The sequence below is a fragment of the Monodelphis domestica genome, chromosome 2 (assembly GCF_027887165.1).
Source record: "Monodelphis domestica isolate mMonDom1 chromosome 2, mMonDom1.pri, whole genome shotgun sequence".
In the NCBI taxonomy this organism is placed as follows: Eukaryota; Metazoa; Chordata; class Mammalia; order Didelphimorphia; family Didelphidae; genus Monodelphis; species Monodelphis domestica.
The window spans coordinates 248584997-248602992 of NC_077228.1; the positions used below are offsets into that span (position 1 = coordinate 248584997).

Here is a 17996-nt window from a genome sequence, read left to right on the forward strand (position 1 = left end):
TGTCTATTAAGGTATAGTCAACTTTGGTTTTTTGTTTGTTTGTTTGTATTTTGTTATGTTGTATTCACCATGGCATCATTTTAAGACTCAACTTGAAGAAAAGTGTTCATCAGACACAAGTGTTAGTCTTCTGAATAATGCACAGGTCATTTGCCTCTTTCATTTTTTAATCCTAAACCCTCTTTTCCAATATAATATTCACAGTCTTCTCATGAGTCTAACTTCACATTCAACTAACATAATGCCAAGTTAGGTTTCTTAGTTTGGAACATTGTATCATAGTTTACATAGACTTTTCTGCTTGTCCTACTCTGTTTATGGCTTACAAATTTGAATTATTTTTGTTTGCTTTCATTCTTGGGGAATATTGAAAGAGAAAACCACCAAATATCACATGAAATCATATTTCTTATTCCCTTTGAGTAGTCTTTGGAAAATTCTAACAGCTTGTTACCCATACTGTGTTATCTTGAACAAATCACTTAAACTTTCCAGGCCTCAGCTGTAAAATCTGTAAACTGTAAAATGAGTTGTATGATTTAGATAGTCTTTGTTTATAAGGCAAAGGGATTTGTTACTTTATATTCTATTTTCTGCTTTTCTACTCCTGGAAAAAGGGTCATTTTGTGTTGTTATGCATTTTGTAATTCATATTGACCAAAATAATTCATCACCTGATTGCCAAGCTCATCAGTGAACGAATCACTTTGAATTTACTCAGGTACTGAATACTCAGGTAGTATATCTATTAAGTTTTTCCAGCATTGTCTTTTAGAGTCAAGGGTCACTTTCATACCAGAGGAAGACTATTCCTAAATATCTTTGGATATTTGATATTCCTAAATATCTTTGGAATTTGAGAGTTGTCGAGCCACAACTGGCTTCCTGATCAGTTATCTTTGGGGTAGCCCTTCTTCTCTCATCACAGCATCTAAGAGACCAACAACAAACCGCTCACTGTGCATGCCCTTAGCAAGGAGTTAGAGCCCTCTCAACATAGAGTCCACTGGAAAAGGCCAGCATGTAGACTCAGTTCAGATTCAAAGGCTCCCCCATTTGGCCTCATAGGGACCGGACCTAAGATTTTATTGGCATAGGAAATACACAGGTGAAGAATTTATCTCCTTCAATATAGGTGGTCAGCTTCTCTGCAATTTATATCTTTAGTATGTTGCATAAGGCACCTTTGGGTTAAATGATTTGTTTAATGTCACACTTCTAATACATGTCAGAGGCTGGCCTTGGACCCAAGTCTTCTTGACTTCCATGTAATTTCTTTATCACTGTACCATACTGCCTCCATTACACATAGACTACAAATTTATTCAGGGTTTCTGATTTCAGAAATAGAAACTTGTAAGAAGAAAAGAAGCAATCACCACATTGAGAATAAATGTGCCTTTCTTCTTCCAAGTGATTCATAAATATTCACATGAAAATGGTTTTTAATATATTTTGGAAAGGTTAAAAAGCAATTAACTCAGGGCATTTAGGTTAGAGGATAGAGCATCTGGCTTGGAGATGGGAAGTCCTGAGTTCCAATTTGGCCTCTTAAACTTCTTCTCTAGGTCACTTAATTGCAATTGGCTAGCCCTTACTTGTCTTCTGCCTTGGAAATGATATTTTCTCCAAATTCTAAGAAAGAATGAAAGGGTTAAAAAAGATCACCTAGCTTTCTCTCTCTCTCTCTCTCTCTCTCTCTCTCTCTCTCTCTCTCTCTCTCTCTCTTTCTCTCTCTCTCTCTCTCTCTCTCTCTCTCTCTCTCTCTCTCTCTCACACACACACACACACACACACACACACACACACACACACACACAAGGTTAGGGGAAAAACAAGGTTATGATTTTCTTGTTGGAACAATAGTTGTTGGTTTTTTTTTTGTTTTTTGTTTGTTTGTTTGTTTGTTTTTTCAGTAACAGCTGTTTGGCTAAGGGACATAGGCCCATACTATAAGCTGGGAATTGAAGGGAAAAAAGGCATGCTGTTCTACATTCTGAAATTACTCATATGAACTCTTGGATGCACCACTCATATACTCATAAAAACCATTGTAGATTGCTTTGAAAAATGTTAAAATATTATTAAATAATCCAGGTTCAACATCTTATAAAAATCTAGTTGTGTCAAGATAGCTATCTGAAGGAAAAAAGAAATCATTCTCCAAATGCCAGTGTATTATACCAGCTGACACAAATGAGTAAACATTAGGCATAGGACTTGAACATGTATCTATTTTTCTTATTCTATGCTTGCTGTATATCTTTTGTACTACACTTTTTTTTTCTGTGTTTGCGTTTATCACGTCCTTATATAAAAATGTGTTCTGATAGCTTCCTCAAAAATCCGGTGCCAAATCTATCCCCTTACCTCTGTAAAAAGGCATAAACATTGCCCAAACATTTTCTATAACATGCTTTCAATATTATTTATGTTTAAAAGGAAAGACTTTGGAAAACTCATATTTTCCTAATTTTAATTGAAATAAGATCTTTACTTTGTATTCCACAATTTGAAGGCAGTGGCAATTTTTAAAGAGAAGTCATCTTTAATCCATTTCTAGACTTTTCAGCTTGTATCCTGTAAAACCAATTTTTACCAAGTTCTGTTTTTGTAATGAAAGGTATAAATGTAAATGCATGCTTTTTTCCCCTTGATATCAGTAGATCAACCATCACAGTTATGTAATTTATTAAATGTCGGTGCCAGAAAAGACTCTAGATATTATCTTGTCTACACTCCTTCCCCCATTTTACAAAAGAGAAAATGGGTTAAAGAATTGTGAAATGACTTGCCTAAGGTCACATAGCTAGTAGGCATTGGAGCTATTATTAAATAACTTAATATTTGCTACTCATAATACCATTTTATCATTGTTTTTATTAAATTGATACTTCTTTATGCTGTGAATTTCATTTATCTTTTACAGACATCAAACCTTCTAATATTCTTCTGGATAGAAGTGGCAATATTAAACTTTGTGATTTTGGTATTAGTGGACAACTTGTGGACTCCATTGCCAAAACAAGAGATGCTGGGTGCAGGCCATACATGGCAGTAAGTTTAATGTCTCAATTGGTGTGTATGCTAATCATCCTGTTGATGAACTGATAAATGTTGCTATATTGCCTCAGGGCACTTTCTTCTTTTCATTGTGTATTACCTATTTAGAATGTCCTTGTCCAATTCCTCTCCACTTAACCTAAATTCTGCTAAACCCAGCTCAAATCCTCCACTTTCCAAAGTGAATAATCTATCCCTTGAACATGTAGAACACTCTCTTTGCCATTCATTTAGCACTTATGTGTAATTTTTTCAGTGTACATTAACTTTCTCTGTGTCTATTCTGTCTCTCCAAGTTAATTTATTCTTTGGAAACAGGGACTGTTTTTTATACGGCTTTTTGATTATACAATGCTTGCCTAGCTCAGGGCTTTGTTTGTAGTACTAATGGTGATGCTGCTGCTGCTGTTTCTCAGGTCCATACTAAAAGCATTTTTATTTTGAGCAGACTTTATGACCTTGAGTTTTTAGCAAGTAAATACTACACATGATATTAACCCAAAGATTACAGAGAAGAAACAGAAATTGTGTTTCCTTTGACTTTTTCTTGTGATATTTTTTAGGGTTTTAAAGAGTTCTTTAAAAATAATTTGATAGAGTGTTTAGCTGATCAGTTTTGGAAAATAATTTGTATCTTTAGATTTTTAATAGAATTTATTCATGGTCATCTGGACTAGGGTCTTTGGTATTTCCTTTATGATTAAAAACTCTAAGGCATGTTTTGTTAAGTTTTCTTGCTTTGCATTTATAATTCCTATCTGTTCCTTCTAAGGATTAGAAAAAAGTTGTTTTCAAAGTATATTCTTTGAAGGATCTTTAATCTTTGGCTAATGATTATTGGTTGGTTCAAATTTAAAGGTCTGTAACTTTGATTAATGGCTCACATCTCATATATCATTGATGTCAATAAAGAAATATGATATAGCTATATGATTTATGCATAATATAATTAATCAACATTTTTATTATTTTTAATTTGTGACGGTCAAAAATGTAAATTTCTTCTTTATTCAATTTTCTATTAATATAAAACTCGCTGGAGTAGCTGTTGGACTGACCAACATCTAAGGAGAGACAATTTAATAGGTAAAAGTGTAGTATTACTTTCATGGGTTTTTTGAAAGTCAACTTTTCAAGTACAGATGTGCTTATTTAATGTCACCTGAAAAAGATCTGAGATCTATAAGTGACAATAAGCTCACTATCAGTCATTTGTATGTTATTGTAGCCTAAGAAATTTAGTGCTGTCCTGAAAGATTGTGTGTGTTCTATTACCAGTTGCATTTCTATAGTTATGATAATAAGCCCAAGAATATCTGAAAAATTTTCTCTTTGGAAAAGAACTTTGATATTGCCACATGAGGAGAAAAAGATATAGTGAAGATTTTATACTTATCTCCTTCAATTTGAATAATTTTCATATGGAAGGGAAACTTTTTCTATTTGCCCTCATAGGTCAGACGTAGGAGCATTGGGTAGAAGTTATAGAGAGACAATTATATTTCATGAAGCCAATAACTATGAAAGGAAAAATTTCTTGCCCATTAAAAACATCTAAAAGTGAAATGGGCAGCCTTGGAGAAGGGAATTCCAAACTAAGACCTATATTGGGTAACACTTGTTCCAAGTGCTCAGACTCCAGTTTTCGCTATATTGATTTTCCTTTAATAGTAACTAGGTCATAACTTGAACACTTAATTCAGAGGCCATTTTGAATGGTCACTTACTGGTTGGAAATTTAGAGGAAATTCATAACTACTAGAGTAAATTCAAGCCACTAGATGACTCAAGATCATATCTAGCTCTGACAATTGGTGATTACATTGAAATTTTTAAAGAAACATGGATAGGCTGGACCAGTTTTCCAAAACCAACCAAATAAGTGTATATATGAAATTCTAAATTTAGGCTTTAGAAATCTAGTGAACACATGATATTAGAAAGATGGAGGCAGAAGCTTGATAATTCATATGAAAAAGACCAAGATAAATCTTAACACCATTGATAGTGGTATTCAGATCCTGGGAACTGGTAGTAAGGTAAAGGAAGCTGTACTTTGAAAGAGACTAACTAGAATTTACTCAAGGGAGAATGATAACATTTCTGAAGGACCTAGAAATTGTGTTGTGAAGAATAGTTGAAAGATCAGAATCTTTGAGATTTGAGATTTGAGAGCCATTGTTTCCAAGGGCTTCCATACAAATTCAGTCCACACTTTGCCTTGATGATGCAAGGTTGCCACCTAGTGACCTAAAATAATATCTTTACAGTGTAAAAAAGCATAGATTTATTAGTACCTGGGAATAGGGAAGATGCAATACTTTTGTGCTTTAGCTAAGTTATTTTCTTTCTAGTTGCTCTCCCATTTCTACTTTTTCTATTTGTGAACATTTAGACATTCTATAGTGATCAAATCATTCACTGAATTCTTGAATAAGAAACAAAAATTCTATCTCTGTCTCCATAAATCCCAGATATTAAGATAAAATGGGGTCTCTCTCCTCCTTCAGTTGACCCAGAAGAGGGGTGGGGGAATCATTATCTGTGCAGTTCAGAAATGTTAAGTATATCTCAATTTAATCAACCTTTTTTCTGTTTGTGAAATATAAAAATTGCCATGACTGTCCAGAAGAGTATCATAGCGATGGCAATGATAATTAAATATAGTATAGAAAAAACATAATTGTCCTCTTTGACATCAATCCCAGAGGTTTAGAATATACCCTAATGTTGTGTACTTATAAAATTCTCCATAAATTTCCTCAAAAACCTGTTGTGGGTTGAAACTATTTCAACCATCGTAATGAGTTCCATAACTTTTTAATAACCTATTGTATAAGGGGATGAGCATTTATTAAAAAGAATAGGGCCAGGCACTGTACAACAGTTACTTTACAAGTAATCTTCCACAACAACCCTGTAAGGTAGGTGCTGTTGTTATACCCATTTTACAGAGGCATCTGAGGCTAAGAGTGATGAAGTGATTTGCCCAGAAAGTATCTGAAACTGAATTTGAACTTAGTATCCTTCCCAACCTTCAGGCCCGGTCCACAGCAGCACTTATCTTTTATAAAATATAGCATTTCCACTTTATTGTACTAAATTTATTATTTTTTCAGGATTTAGTGAGATATCTGTGATCTAGTTTTCTTGAAAGATTATGTCTAAGCTCCCCCCTCCCCTTTTTTAATTATAGCTTTTAGGTAGACTGATAATTCTTAGATGATCTCTCCTGGATTTATTTTCCAGGTCAGTTGTTTTTACAATGAGCTATTTCGTGTTTTCTTGTTTTTTTCATTCTTTTGACTTTGTTTCTTGATTTCTCATGGAATCATTAGCTTCCACTTGTCTGATTCTAATTTTTAAGGCATGTTTTTATCTTGAGTAGCCTTTTGAACTTCCTTTTTCATTTGACCAATTCTACTTTTGAAATAATTATTTTCCTTAATGAATTTTTTGTCTTTTTCCATATGCTCAGTTCTGTTTTTTAAGGAGTCCTCTCCTCCCCATCTCTCCCCTTCCCTCTCCTCTTCCCTTTTCCCCTCTTCTCCTTTCACTCTCCCTCCCCTTACTTTCCAGTAAGGATTAGCCAGTGGGGGTTAAGTGACTTGCCCTGAGTCACACAGCTAGGAAGTGTCTGAGGCCAGATTTGAACCTAGGCCTGGCTCTCAATCCACTGAGCCAACTTTCTGCCCCTAAGGAGTTCTCTTAAGTGAATTTTTGTGCTTCTTTTACTAATTGACCTGCTCTGTGTTTTAAGGTATAATTTCTTCAGTATTTTTTAATTTAATCAAAATGTTGACTCTTTTTTAATGATTTTTTTAATCAGTCATTTCTTTTCCTAATTTTCTTCTACCTCTCCTATTTTAAAATCCTTTTTGAGCTCCTTCATTAATTCTGGGCTTGAGCAATTCCTATTTTTCTTGGAGGCTTTGACACTGTTCCAAGCATCAGGTTCTTTGTGTACTTAGCCTTAACATCTAATTCTGAGGATCTATCTGTTTTCAGTTCTTTCAAGGTTCTGTGATGTAAGGAGAGGTGTGTATAATTAACTCTTCTGGCTAGTGCTCTGATCTCTGAAACCACAAATACTTTCCCCCTCCTTGGAACTGTGCCCAGGTTTCCCTGTTCCCCTGTGACCACAAGTTCTGGTGTGTGTTAGTCCTCCTCCTCAGCCTGCAACCCATATCTCAGGACTCCTACCTGATTCTGTGTATGGGTAATGCACCAAGAGTCTTGCAAAGAAGCCTCCAAATATCCTCTTCTGAGTCATTGTTTGACAGCTCCCCTAATCTCCCTTACTGGTTGTGTCTGAGAACTCCAGAATCATTTGTTACTGATTTATCTGTGTGGAAAAGGAAAACTGAAGCAAGTTTTGGACTTTCTGCCACTCAGGTAGAACAAACAGCAGTTGGAATGTTAGAAATAATATATTGACAAGAGTGAAAGTTGGTGGAGGGAGGGGGACTTGGGGAGTGACAGCTGGTCTCCTGACTCTTTCCTGGCCCTCGGACTGGAAGGAGAGCTCTCTCCCTGTCTTGGGATTGAAGTGCTTCTATTCCTGGACTTTTCCCAACTGTGTCCTCTACTTGGATTCCTGTGATCGTGTCATTGAACAAAAGGATTGAAGGGGAGCAGTTTGAACTGTAAGGCTGGTCTTTAGGGGTGTCAGCCCGAAGAGAGAGGTCCAACAAGCTCTGGAGGTCAGAATTTTTTTTTTCCCTCTTGCTGTCTACAGCTAAGACTTTGAACTTAAGAAAACTAGCACAGATTAGCATAGACGGGAATAAAGGAAACCCTCCACTAACCTGGGAGGCCCAGCCTCAGCTCAAAAACTGAGAGAGCCTTAAACCCAATCTACGGAAATCCTGATTCCCTCTTTCCTGATACCTCCCCAATCCAAACTTGTTATTAAAATTCATCATCATTTAAATAATCTTCAGTCAGATAAGAGGACTGTCTTTTTAGGGGGACATAGAGGGAGCCGAGTCTAAAAACAGCCATTCAACCATAAAGGGTTCTTATCAGACAACTGTAAAGAAAATTTTAGGGTTGTGACTCAGAATCTAGATTTAATTGGTCCTGGGGACAATCCCAAATAAAATACCCAAGCAGTCTGGAAATTTATGGTAATTTAATTTATATAGAGGGAAGGAATTTAATGAGGAGGGAAGAGGATATAGGATTTCTTCTGCCTGGCCTGTGCCAGGGGGAGTTTTAAAATCCCCTTCTCTAGGTCTCTGAAGAAAATTAGAGGCTTCTAAGAGGATAATGTTGGAAGGTAAAGGAGGAAAACTCAGCCAGAAACTCACCACTGAACTGGACAATAGCTTGTAGCCACGTTAAGATGCCAAAAGGCCCAGCACGCTGCTATCAGTCAACTCTCCACTGCAAAAGGTCCCTGAGAGAGGAAGTGAACCAATATATAGACCTTTTTCCCTTGTGTCCCCTCCTCTAAATGTCTATTCTTTAGTTCTCATCTTCTTTGATTAGATTATATCTTTAGAGTTACTTAACACTTCTTTGTTAAGTTCACCTTTTGTTAGTCACTTAAACTTTTTTGTGATTAATTTAACCTTTATAGTTACTTAACATCTTTTTGTATTAAGATACTTGACTTTTTTAAATTTAACCTTTATAGTTAGTTACTTAACAGTTTTTTAATTAAGATCTAAAAATAGACTTAGCTTAAAGTTCTAGCTTCACTATAAGGTGAGAGCTAAGTATCTTCATTGTTCAATCAGGAGTTTACAACTTTATCTTTCCATAAAGTAAGATCTAAGTTGGGTGGAGTAATTTAAAGTTCACACTCCTGCTGGGAGACCTTGGTCTTTGGGGAGGCTTGTCCCTCAGGGGGGTCCCGGCTTACCTGCTCTGGAGTATCTTTAACGTCAATCAATAGAGAAGACATTCCATCTCAGGCTATCATAGTTGGCCCATTTCTTGGAACCCCATTTTTCAAAGATTACCTCTCGGCAGGGGGCATCTCTCCTTTTACCTCACTAGCAACCATATTCCCTCTATCCCTTCAACTCCTCCATTCCCTGTTACAGAATCTCCCTTATCCGCTCTACCTCTTCAATCTGCTATAATCCCTTTAATTATTACAGCTGTGTCCCAAGTGTTTTGCTGTGGTACCTTTGCATGCTACTTTGTGCTCCTATTCTATTTTGTGCAATAGATCTTTCATGCCAACCTTCCAAGTTGTTTTGGACTGAAACATTGTTTCACTCCATTGTTGGTTTTGCTGCTCCAAAAATCATTTTGAGGTGTTACTTTTTTTGGAGGGTTAATTGATAGAGATCAGAGGAGTCTGTGTGCCTTCTCTACCATCTTGACTCTGCTTCCTCAATTGAAAATTTGAAAAAATGAATGATGATAATTCATGTTTACATGTAATTGAGAACAGTAAAATAAAAGCTAAATAAATTCTTGCTGACTTTTCCCTAATCATCTGTGTTTGTCTGTATTCTGTTTAACATTTTTATCAGAGATCTGGATAAATATATGGATGCCATGTTTATCAAATTTTCATGTTTCACAAAGATATAAGGAATAGGATTTTGACTAATGGATTGGGCTGAATCTAATAAAAATAAATTTTGATAGACAAAGATTCAACTCTTATACTTGGGTTCAAGAAATTAACCAAACCAGATCCATGTAGTCCGTAAGTTAATAAATAAATAATAATAATATAATAATATAATAAATAATATAATAATATAATAAATAAATAATAAATAAGAATAGGCTTATTCTTTGACTACCATCTAGCACATAATAGTTGCTTATTTAACAGATCTCCTTCAACATGATAGAGCTATAATATAAAAAAAAATCTCTCACTGAAAGTTTATATTAAGACATATATCCCTAATTCTTTCAGTTCTTGTATATCATAATTAATATCTTTTACCATATAAACTTACCCTCTTACATATTCTTAAGCTTACCAATGTCCTTCCTATAATGTGGTACCTACCAAAACTGAATTAAATAATCTAGGTAAGCAGATAGTGGTAGTCATCTCCCTTTTTACATACTCTTCCTCTTTCCAGAATTCTTAAGGATTCAGATTTCCATGAGAACTTAAGTTTGCATTATTTTTTTTTTGGCTACAATAACAGAGCAGTTTCTGTTAAGGCTACTAAAACTAACTAAAACAACTAAAAAACATATGTTGGCCAGAGCCAGGGCAGTGGATTAGGGACAGGCATTCAGCTGAATTCTCCCAACATCCTCCAAACAACTTTAAAATAACATTTGAAATCATATTTTAGAGTGACAAATCCAACAAAAAAATGTGGTGATAAGAAGACTTAAGATGGAAGCAGGTAACACTAGTGTGGAGGCAAGGTGGAGGTCTGTCTAGAGTTCATTCATGTGGCAGCAATAGTGGCCATAGGAGCAGCAGCAGTTTTGAGAGCCTTAAGAGATTAGACAACCAGGTAGGAAGAGATTGCAGGGAATCCTTTACTGTTTCTGGGTACAGCTAAGAACTTTATTGTTATTAGGACAATTAGAAGGACTTTACATAGAACTAGGGAAGGAGTGTGAGTTGATGTGGGGATGTAGAATGGGATTGTCTCTGTGTCATTTAAAAGAGTGGATGTCATAAACTGTAAGAGTTAAAATGGTTGAAGGCTATAAACTTTAGTGAGTAAAAGGAAGCTAGAACAGTGTTATCACCAAGAAAAGAAAGAAATTCATCAAAACTTTTTTTCTAAAAAGACACAGAACAGAACTAATAGAAATTCAGAAAGAAATACAAATAAGCAAGACAATTTTGCAAGAATTGTTGAATTTATTATATACTTTTATAAAAATAGATTCATAGTTTCACCTGTAATCCTCCTTTTTGTTTTATTTAGTATATTATTAAAATTTTTATTTATTCTTTGATGTTCATGAAATTCAAGAGGAAAAGAAAATACTGTATAATGTTAGAGTGGGATTTTGAGTAAGGGAAACACAGGAGGAAAAAAAATCTAAAAATCCATTTTATTGTTTTGGAAGTGAAAGGAATAAGGGCTTAGGGATTTGCTTATGCTTATTCTTATTTAAAACTAACTAAACTTGGAAAATGAGGGGATGCCCTTCAATTGGGGAATGGCTGAATAAATTGTGGTATATGTTGGTGATGGAAAACTATTGTGCTAAAAGGAATAATAAAGTGGAGGAATTCCATGGAGACTGGAACAACCTCCAGGAATTGATGCAGAATGAGAGGAGCAGAACCAGGAGAACATTGTACCCAGAGACCAATACACTGTGGTACAACCAAATGTAATGGACTTCTCTATTAGTGGCAATGCAATGACCCTGAACAACTCGGAGGAATCTATGAGAAAAACCACTATCCACATCCAGAGGAAACACTATGGGAGTAAAAACACCAAAGAAAAACAACTGCTTGAATACATGGGTTGAAGGCATATTGTTGGGGATGTAAACTCTAAATGAACATCCTAGTGTAAACAACAAGGACACATGTAATACCCAATGAAATTGTGTGTTGGCTGCAGGAAGAGTGGGTGGAGGGGAAGGAGGGAAATAATGTGATTATTATAATCAAGGAATAATGTTCTAAATTGACTAAACTTATTCAAATAGGGGAAAACATCTGATATAAAATACATGTATTCTATATCACAGTAATTTGTTGATAGAATGAATTATAGTTTTAAAATTTGTTCTTCATTAATTTTTAGAATCTTCATGATTGATGATTCATGTTTTTAGCCATTTCCAATGAGTAAATGAGGTTCAAGAGTATAGTTTCAAAATGTTACAAGGATTTAACATGGATCCTATTCTGTAACCCCTTTGCCTCACTGTAACTGGTGAAGGTTTTTCTTTGAAGTCAGAGGGAATTTGACAAAATGGATGTTGAGGTAAAACAAAATTAATCTGCTTGTATATTTTTGTTTCTTGATTTCTTTCTTGAATAAATGTTCAAGTTTTTTAGAAACAACAAAAAAATAAAACTAACTAAACTATAGTAACTAGGTTACTAAACCAAATGCCTAAATCTCACAGCAGGAGTCCAAAAACAGTTAGAGCCAGGATCTGTTGTTTTTAGATGTCCAAACAAATCCTGATGTCCAAGTAAGACCGATGCTGCCAGCAACCAGATACAGGAACTCTTTTCTCAGTTTAACACAGGGAAATCTTCATGCCTTCCTCTCAGCTTCCTCAGGAGACCAAAAGAAAGTCAGTTGGGTCAAATGGAATCTTCCCAGATCCTGAAGCTCAGGCTCCCATGTGACCCTTGGTCACATGCCACTGTCGATCATATCTAGGTTTCCATTTTTCAGTTTTTGCACAGTTTTGCAAATTGCAAACCTTTTCATCCTTTATCACAATAGGTATATACTTATACCTAGGGCAGTGATCGCAAACCTGTGGCACAGGTGCCAAAGATGACACACAGAACACTCTATGTGGGCACTTGGCCCCTGCCTCTGCCACCCCCCCCCCCCTTTTTGTCACTAGAAAGGTAGAGGGACCCTAGATGGAGCTGCTCCCCTCCCCCTCTCCACCATGCCTGAGGACATTCTCATCACCCCCCCTCCACATACACACACACACACACACACACACACACACACACACACACACACACACACACAGATGTTAAGGTGGGTGGCCCACAGGTGGCATAACTGGTGGGAAATGGAGTGGAGTGCTTAGGCCATTCCTCTCCCCGCTCTATATTCGCTGAAGTCATTCCTCAATTCACTCTCCCCTCTACCCAGAATCCCAATGAGATTGCTTTCTCCCTACCCTATTTGGGGTAAGGGGGGCATTCTTGGTACTCAGTGGAAGAGAGGGGCACAGCACTGAATCTAGGGGGTGAGGCACTCTGGCTCTAAATGTTTTGCCATCACTGACCTCTAGAATATTGAGGAGTGACATGGTCAAAGGAACTCCTGAGTTATTATATAGCTTATTTAGTCCATTACTAATTCTTTTATTTTGATTTTAAAATTTCTTCCATTATAGAGATACTTTACCTCCAAAATCTTATGTGGGAGATACTTCAGAAACCATCTGGTCCAAACCATATCTTTTTTTTTTTTTTAGTCCTTACCTTCTGTTGCAGAATCAATACTGTGTTTTGGTTCCAAGGCAGAAGAGTGGTAAAGAGTAGTAAAGGGTAGGCAGTGGGGGGTTAGGTGACTTGCTCAGGATCACATAGTCTGAGGCCACATTTGAACCCAGGACCTGGGCCTGGCTCTCAATCCACTGAGCCACCTAACTGCCCCCCCCCCCCAACCATATCTTTCTGTGGAAAGCCTTTCCTGATTCCTAAAGCAATTAGTGCCTTTTTCCTTTTCTTATGTCATTTGTAGGAGTTGGGGTGGATGGTAGGGTATGGCATGTGCTCACATATCTTACTTATAGAATATAAACTTTTTTATTTTATCTTTGTGTCTGAAACACTTTGCATTTAGGACACTAATTGCTTGTTGGACTATAAAATTCAATACAATAAGCTTTTAAAGAGTAAATTTACATATAAATACTGAAATAAGAATTCAGCATAGTGTAATGGAGGAAATTTTAGGCCTCTGGGAGAGGGTTATAATATTGTAATGGCTAAAATGTGGCTACAAGATTTTTGTAATATTGAACAATGGCCGCCAAGGAATTTACTTATGAAATTCCTAAAATGAACACTCAAGTCAGAATGGAGTTTATGGAGGTTTAATCACATGTACATACAAAGTAAATGGCTTGTTGTAATTTGGGATGCCTAGAGCAGGGGCAGATAAGATAGCCTTTTTTAGCTCTGATAGAGCTGACAGGTGTTCAGGCTCTAATTTGAGGGGTTCAGGGACTACATCCCTTGTTAGTGCTATAAGAGGTTTAGTAATTTCCCCATAGCAAGGAATCCATTGTCTGCAAAACCCTGTTGCTCCCAGAATTGCTCTTAACTGTTTTTTAGTGGTAGGAGCACTCAATTTTTGAATATTCTCAATTCGCTTGGGAGAAATAGAGCGGGCACCAGCTGTCAGAATGAACCCCAAATATTCTACTTTGGGGAGACACCACTGAACTTTGTCCTTCGAGATCTTATGACCTCTTTTGTGCAATTCCAAAAGAAGGTGTTTGCTATCTTCTTGACATGTTTTTGCATCTGTTGAAGCCAAGAGTAGATCATCTACATATTTGATTAATTTGCTATTTTTAAATGTTATATTGTCTGTGTCTTGGCTCAAAATTTGCTCAAATAAGCTCGGACTTTCGACATAACCCTGTGGCAGCCGACACCAGGTATATTGTGAGCCCTTCCAGGTGAAAGCAAAAATATGCCTGGAGTTTTCATGTATTGGTATGGAAAAGAAAGCTGAACACAAGTCTACTACTGTAAAGTATGTAGCTGTGCTAGGAATAGATGAAATAATAGTATGTATGTTAGAAACTACGGAGTGTCTCTTTATAACGTGATTATTCACTGCCCTTAGATCCTGTATAAATCTATAGATGTGCTTGCCATCGGGCCCTTTTTTTGGTTTTTTAATTGGCAGGATGGGCGTGTTGTATTCAGATTTGCAAGGGATTATTATTCCCTGTTCTATTAATGAGTTAATAACTGGTGTAATACCCTCAATTGCCTCCTTTGAGAGGGGATACTGAGGGATAGAAGGAGGTGGGCTAGATTTAGTTTTTATCTGCACAGGAACAGCAGATTTAAGTAATCCTACATCAGAAGAAGATGTGGCCCAAAGAGACTCAGGTATATCTTTAGGTATTTCAAAAATGGAAGGCTCTTTTGCCTCCTGGTTTTCCGAGAGAAGTACAGGGAGTAATTTTAAAGATTCCTCTGGTACTTCTAATGATAATGAGCCATCTGGGGAGCAGGTTATTGTGGCTCTGAGTTTGCATAGAAGGTCCCTCCCCAGCAAATTTAAAGGGGAGTCAGGCATCAAAAGGAAGGAGTGTTGTACCTCTAGGGGTCCTACAGACACCATTCTAGGAGGAAGTCTTTTAACTCTTTGGGTTATTCCTAATACTCCCATTACATTCTCTGAGCCAATAGAATAACATTGTAAATCAGGTTTTCTCTTTAATACAGACCAGGAAGCTCCGGTGTCTAATAGACAATCATAATAGGTGTTACCCACCTTTAAGGTAACATGGGGTTCATTAGTATGGGGAGGGCAGTGGATAGGGACAACGGGCAGTAGGACATCAGGGTCCGGGAAATCAAAGGTTGTATCCTCTGATTCCTGTGCCCCAGCCCCCACCCCCGGGCACCATCATTGTGTTTGGGATATTCCTTGGGCACCCCCCTGAAGGGCACCTCTCTGAGGGTCATTAGTACCTTGAGTAGTTTTTGGACGAGCGCCATTTCTCATATATTGTTGAGTATTGTCATTAAAATTTTCTTCAATTTGAGCATTGTCATTAATTTCCCAATTCCTATTTCTATAATTCTGGTTTCTAAAGTTCTTATTTCTATATTCATTATAGTTATTATTTCTAAAACTATTATTAAACTGTGTATTCCTTCCAAACATCTTAAGAAAGGTTCTACATTCCATCATTTTGTGGCCCTTCTTCTCACAGAAGTGGCAAGTAATGGATTGATAATTGGATTTCTGGAGAGGGGCAATTGTCGTTGGTTCATTATCATGCCCACTTTCTAATTTAGTTATCCTATCTATTAAATATTTCATTTTTTTCTTCATTTCCTCCATGTCATCATTATTTTCTATCTCCTTTTCTTCGTTTCCCTTTAAAACATATATAGCTGTTTTTCGCAATTCTTCAAGGTCCATATCTGACCATCTTGGGCATTGTGTTTTGAAATAATTTTTAATTGCTTTGCAAGAATTGTTTACAAAGATTCTTCTAACTTGTCTTAAACTACTCTCTTTAGTTAAGTCCCAATCTAAGTATCTGTCCCCAAACTCGATAATTCTGTCCATAAATCTGGAGGGTGTTTCTTCGGCCTTTTGCTTAATTTTTTCCAGTTCCATCCACTTATCTGTATTGTCTGCACATTCCTTCATGGACGTGAGGATGGCCTCTCTACAACGGTATAGTTGTAGATAATCATCAGGATTGTTATAGTCCCATTCGGGATCCTGAGATGGCCAATGTGCTGCATTACGCCCCCTGGTTTTGTTGACATGAGCAATTATTTTATTTTTTTCACGTTCACTTAAAAAAGCCTGTAGTAAGCTCTCAACGTCCTTGTAAGACGGATTGTACTGAAAAAATATGTCTCCCATCTTTTTTGTTACTAGAAAAGGATCTTGTTCATATGTGGGGATATTTCGTGTAAATTCATTTATTTCTTGGGGAGTAAACGGTATCCTATGTCTTAAAGTCACCACATCCCCATTTCGTCCTATTTCAGGTACTTCTCTTAGAGGAAACAGGCCTCTAGTTGAATTTTGCACCTGTGGGTCAGTTTGACAAGAACAGGTTTTTCTAGGAGGACAAGATCTCTCTTGCATTGGAATTTGGTTTTCTGTAGGAGAAGGAACATGAGAAGCTGGGATTGCAGGGGAAGGGTTTTGGGGATTAAATTCAGACAAGATTTGCACTGCACGAGAGAAGCAGTCTGTTAACTGGGCTATAGGGAAGGTGTTTTCCATCTCTATTTCAGGGAAGGAAATTTCCTCATTCAAAGGTTCAGAAACAGGTCTGTTTCTGGTAGAGTGGTTGTTTGTCAATTGATCCTGTAAGAGACTTTTTAGATCTTCTAATTGGGCTTGCATTTTATCCTCAATTTTTCTTATTTTTTCATCTCTAAATATAGTATTGAGGATTACAAAAATGACAGTACCTATTAATATAAAAATTTGGAGGTATCCTTCATTCCTCAATGCCCCTACTTCAGCTGCCGTATAATTGTCAAAGAATATAGTACTCATTTTTATATGTATATTTTGTAATTTCACAAAATACGTGGGGAGCAGGGCAAAGCAACAAACTTTCCACAGGTTTTTTACAGTAGGTGGCTCCCTAGTCTACAACCCTATACAGGCTAAGGGCCTATTGTATTGTAAATTCTCCTTCTTTACAAAGTGTATGTGGGTGGGTCCCAGCAATCTTCTTTGGCCCTCAGGCTAAAACCACTAGGACCATGTGCTATCTTCCTTGAGCAAAGCCCACTTAAATTTTTAAGACTAGAAAGGCCAGGAGACAGAAAAAAAATGGGTTTTAAGTTAGCTCCCTAGCTGTATTCAGCTGTTTTTTGCGGGCTAGGAGCTCCTAAGAGCTCCTTCTCCTGAGGTTCCTCGTTGCTAATCAGTTGATTAGGTAAGCCTGGCCTGCCTCTCAATCTACTGAGCCACCTCCTTAAAGTAAAAGGAGATGGAAATGAGAGACAAAGAGGAGAAGGAAAAAAAAATCCTGTTGACCCCAATTTAACTTAAGGGGTAAAGGGAAAAGAGAAAAGGTGTTTTATACTCACCTGTTCTGGCAGCTGTGTCTTTAAGCCAAGGTATTTGGTAAAAGGACTGACGGAGTGAGCAATAAGTGGGGTGAAAAGGCAAGAAAATTCAGGAAATTTATTGAGGTTCTAGAAACCTTCCAAGCACTAAGGCAGGGCCAAGAGCCAGAGGGGGTAGCCGGGGTGGGACTTCTCCCAGGTGATTAGTAAGGAGATCAGAAGACTGATAGTTCTTTTTCCCGTAGTGGTTCGCCAAAACTGTAATGGAGGAAATTTTAGGCCTCTGGGAGAGGGTTATAATATTGTAATGGCTAAAATGTGGCTACAAGATTTTTGTAATATTGAACAATGGCCGCCAAGGAATTTACTTATGAAATTCCTAAAATGAACACTCAAGTCAGAATGGAGTTTATGGAGGTTTAATCACACTGGGAGTAGGGAAAAGGAGAGGGAGAGAAGGAGAGAAGAGAAAAGGGAAAGGGGCTACTCAACCTCTGACCAAGGCAGAGGGAGTTTT

General features: G+C 36.9%; 1 protein-coding gene across 2 annotated transcripts in view; it reads left to right on the forward strand.

Moving 5' to 3' along the window:
- The window catches only part of MAP2K4 (mitogen-activated protein kinase kinase 4), a 232055-nt gene that overhangs the window by 202179 nt on the left and 11880 nt on the right, over window positions 1–17996 (forward strand). For both annotated transcript variants that reach the window (XM_001367861.3, XM_007483371.3), the window contains one exon: window positions 2930–3057. In XM_001367861.3, the coding sequence (XP_001367898.1) occupies window positions 2930–3057 (128 nt within the window). The remainder of the gene's footprint in view (window positions 1–2929; window positions 3058–17996) is intronic.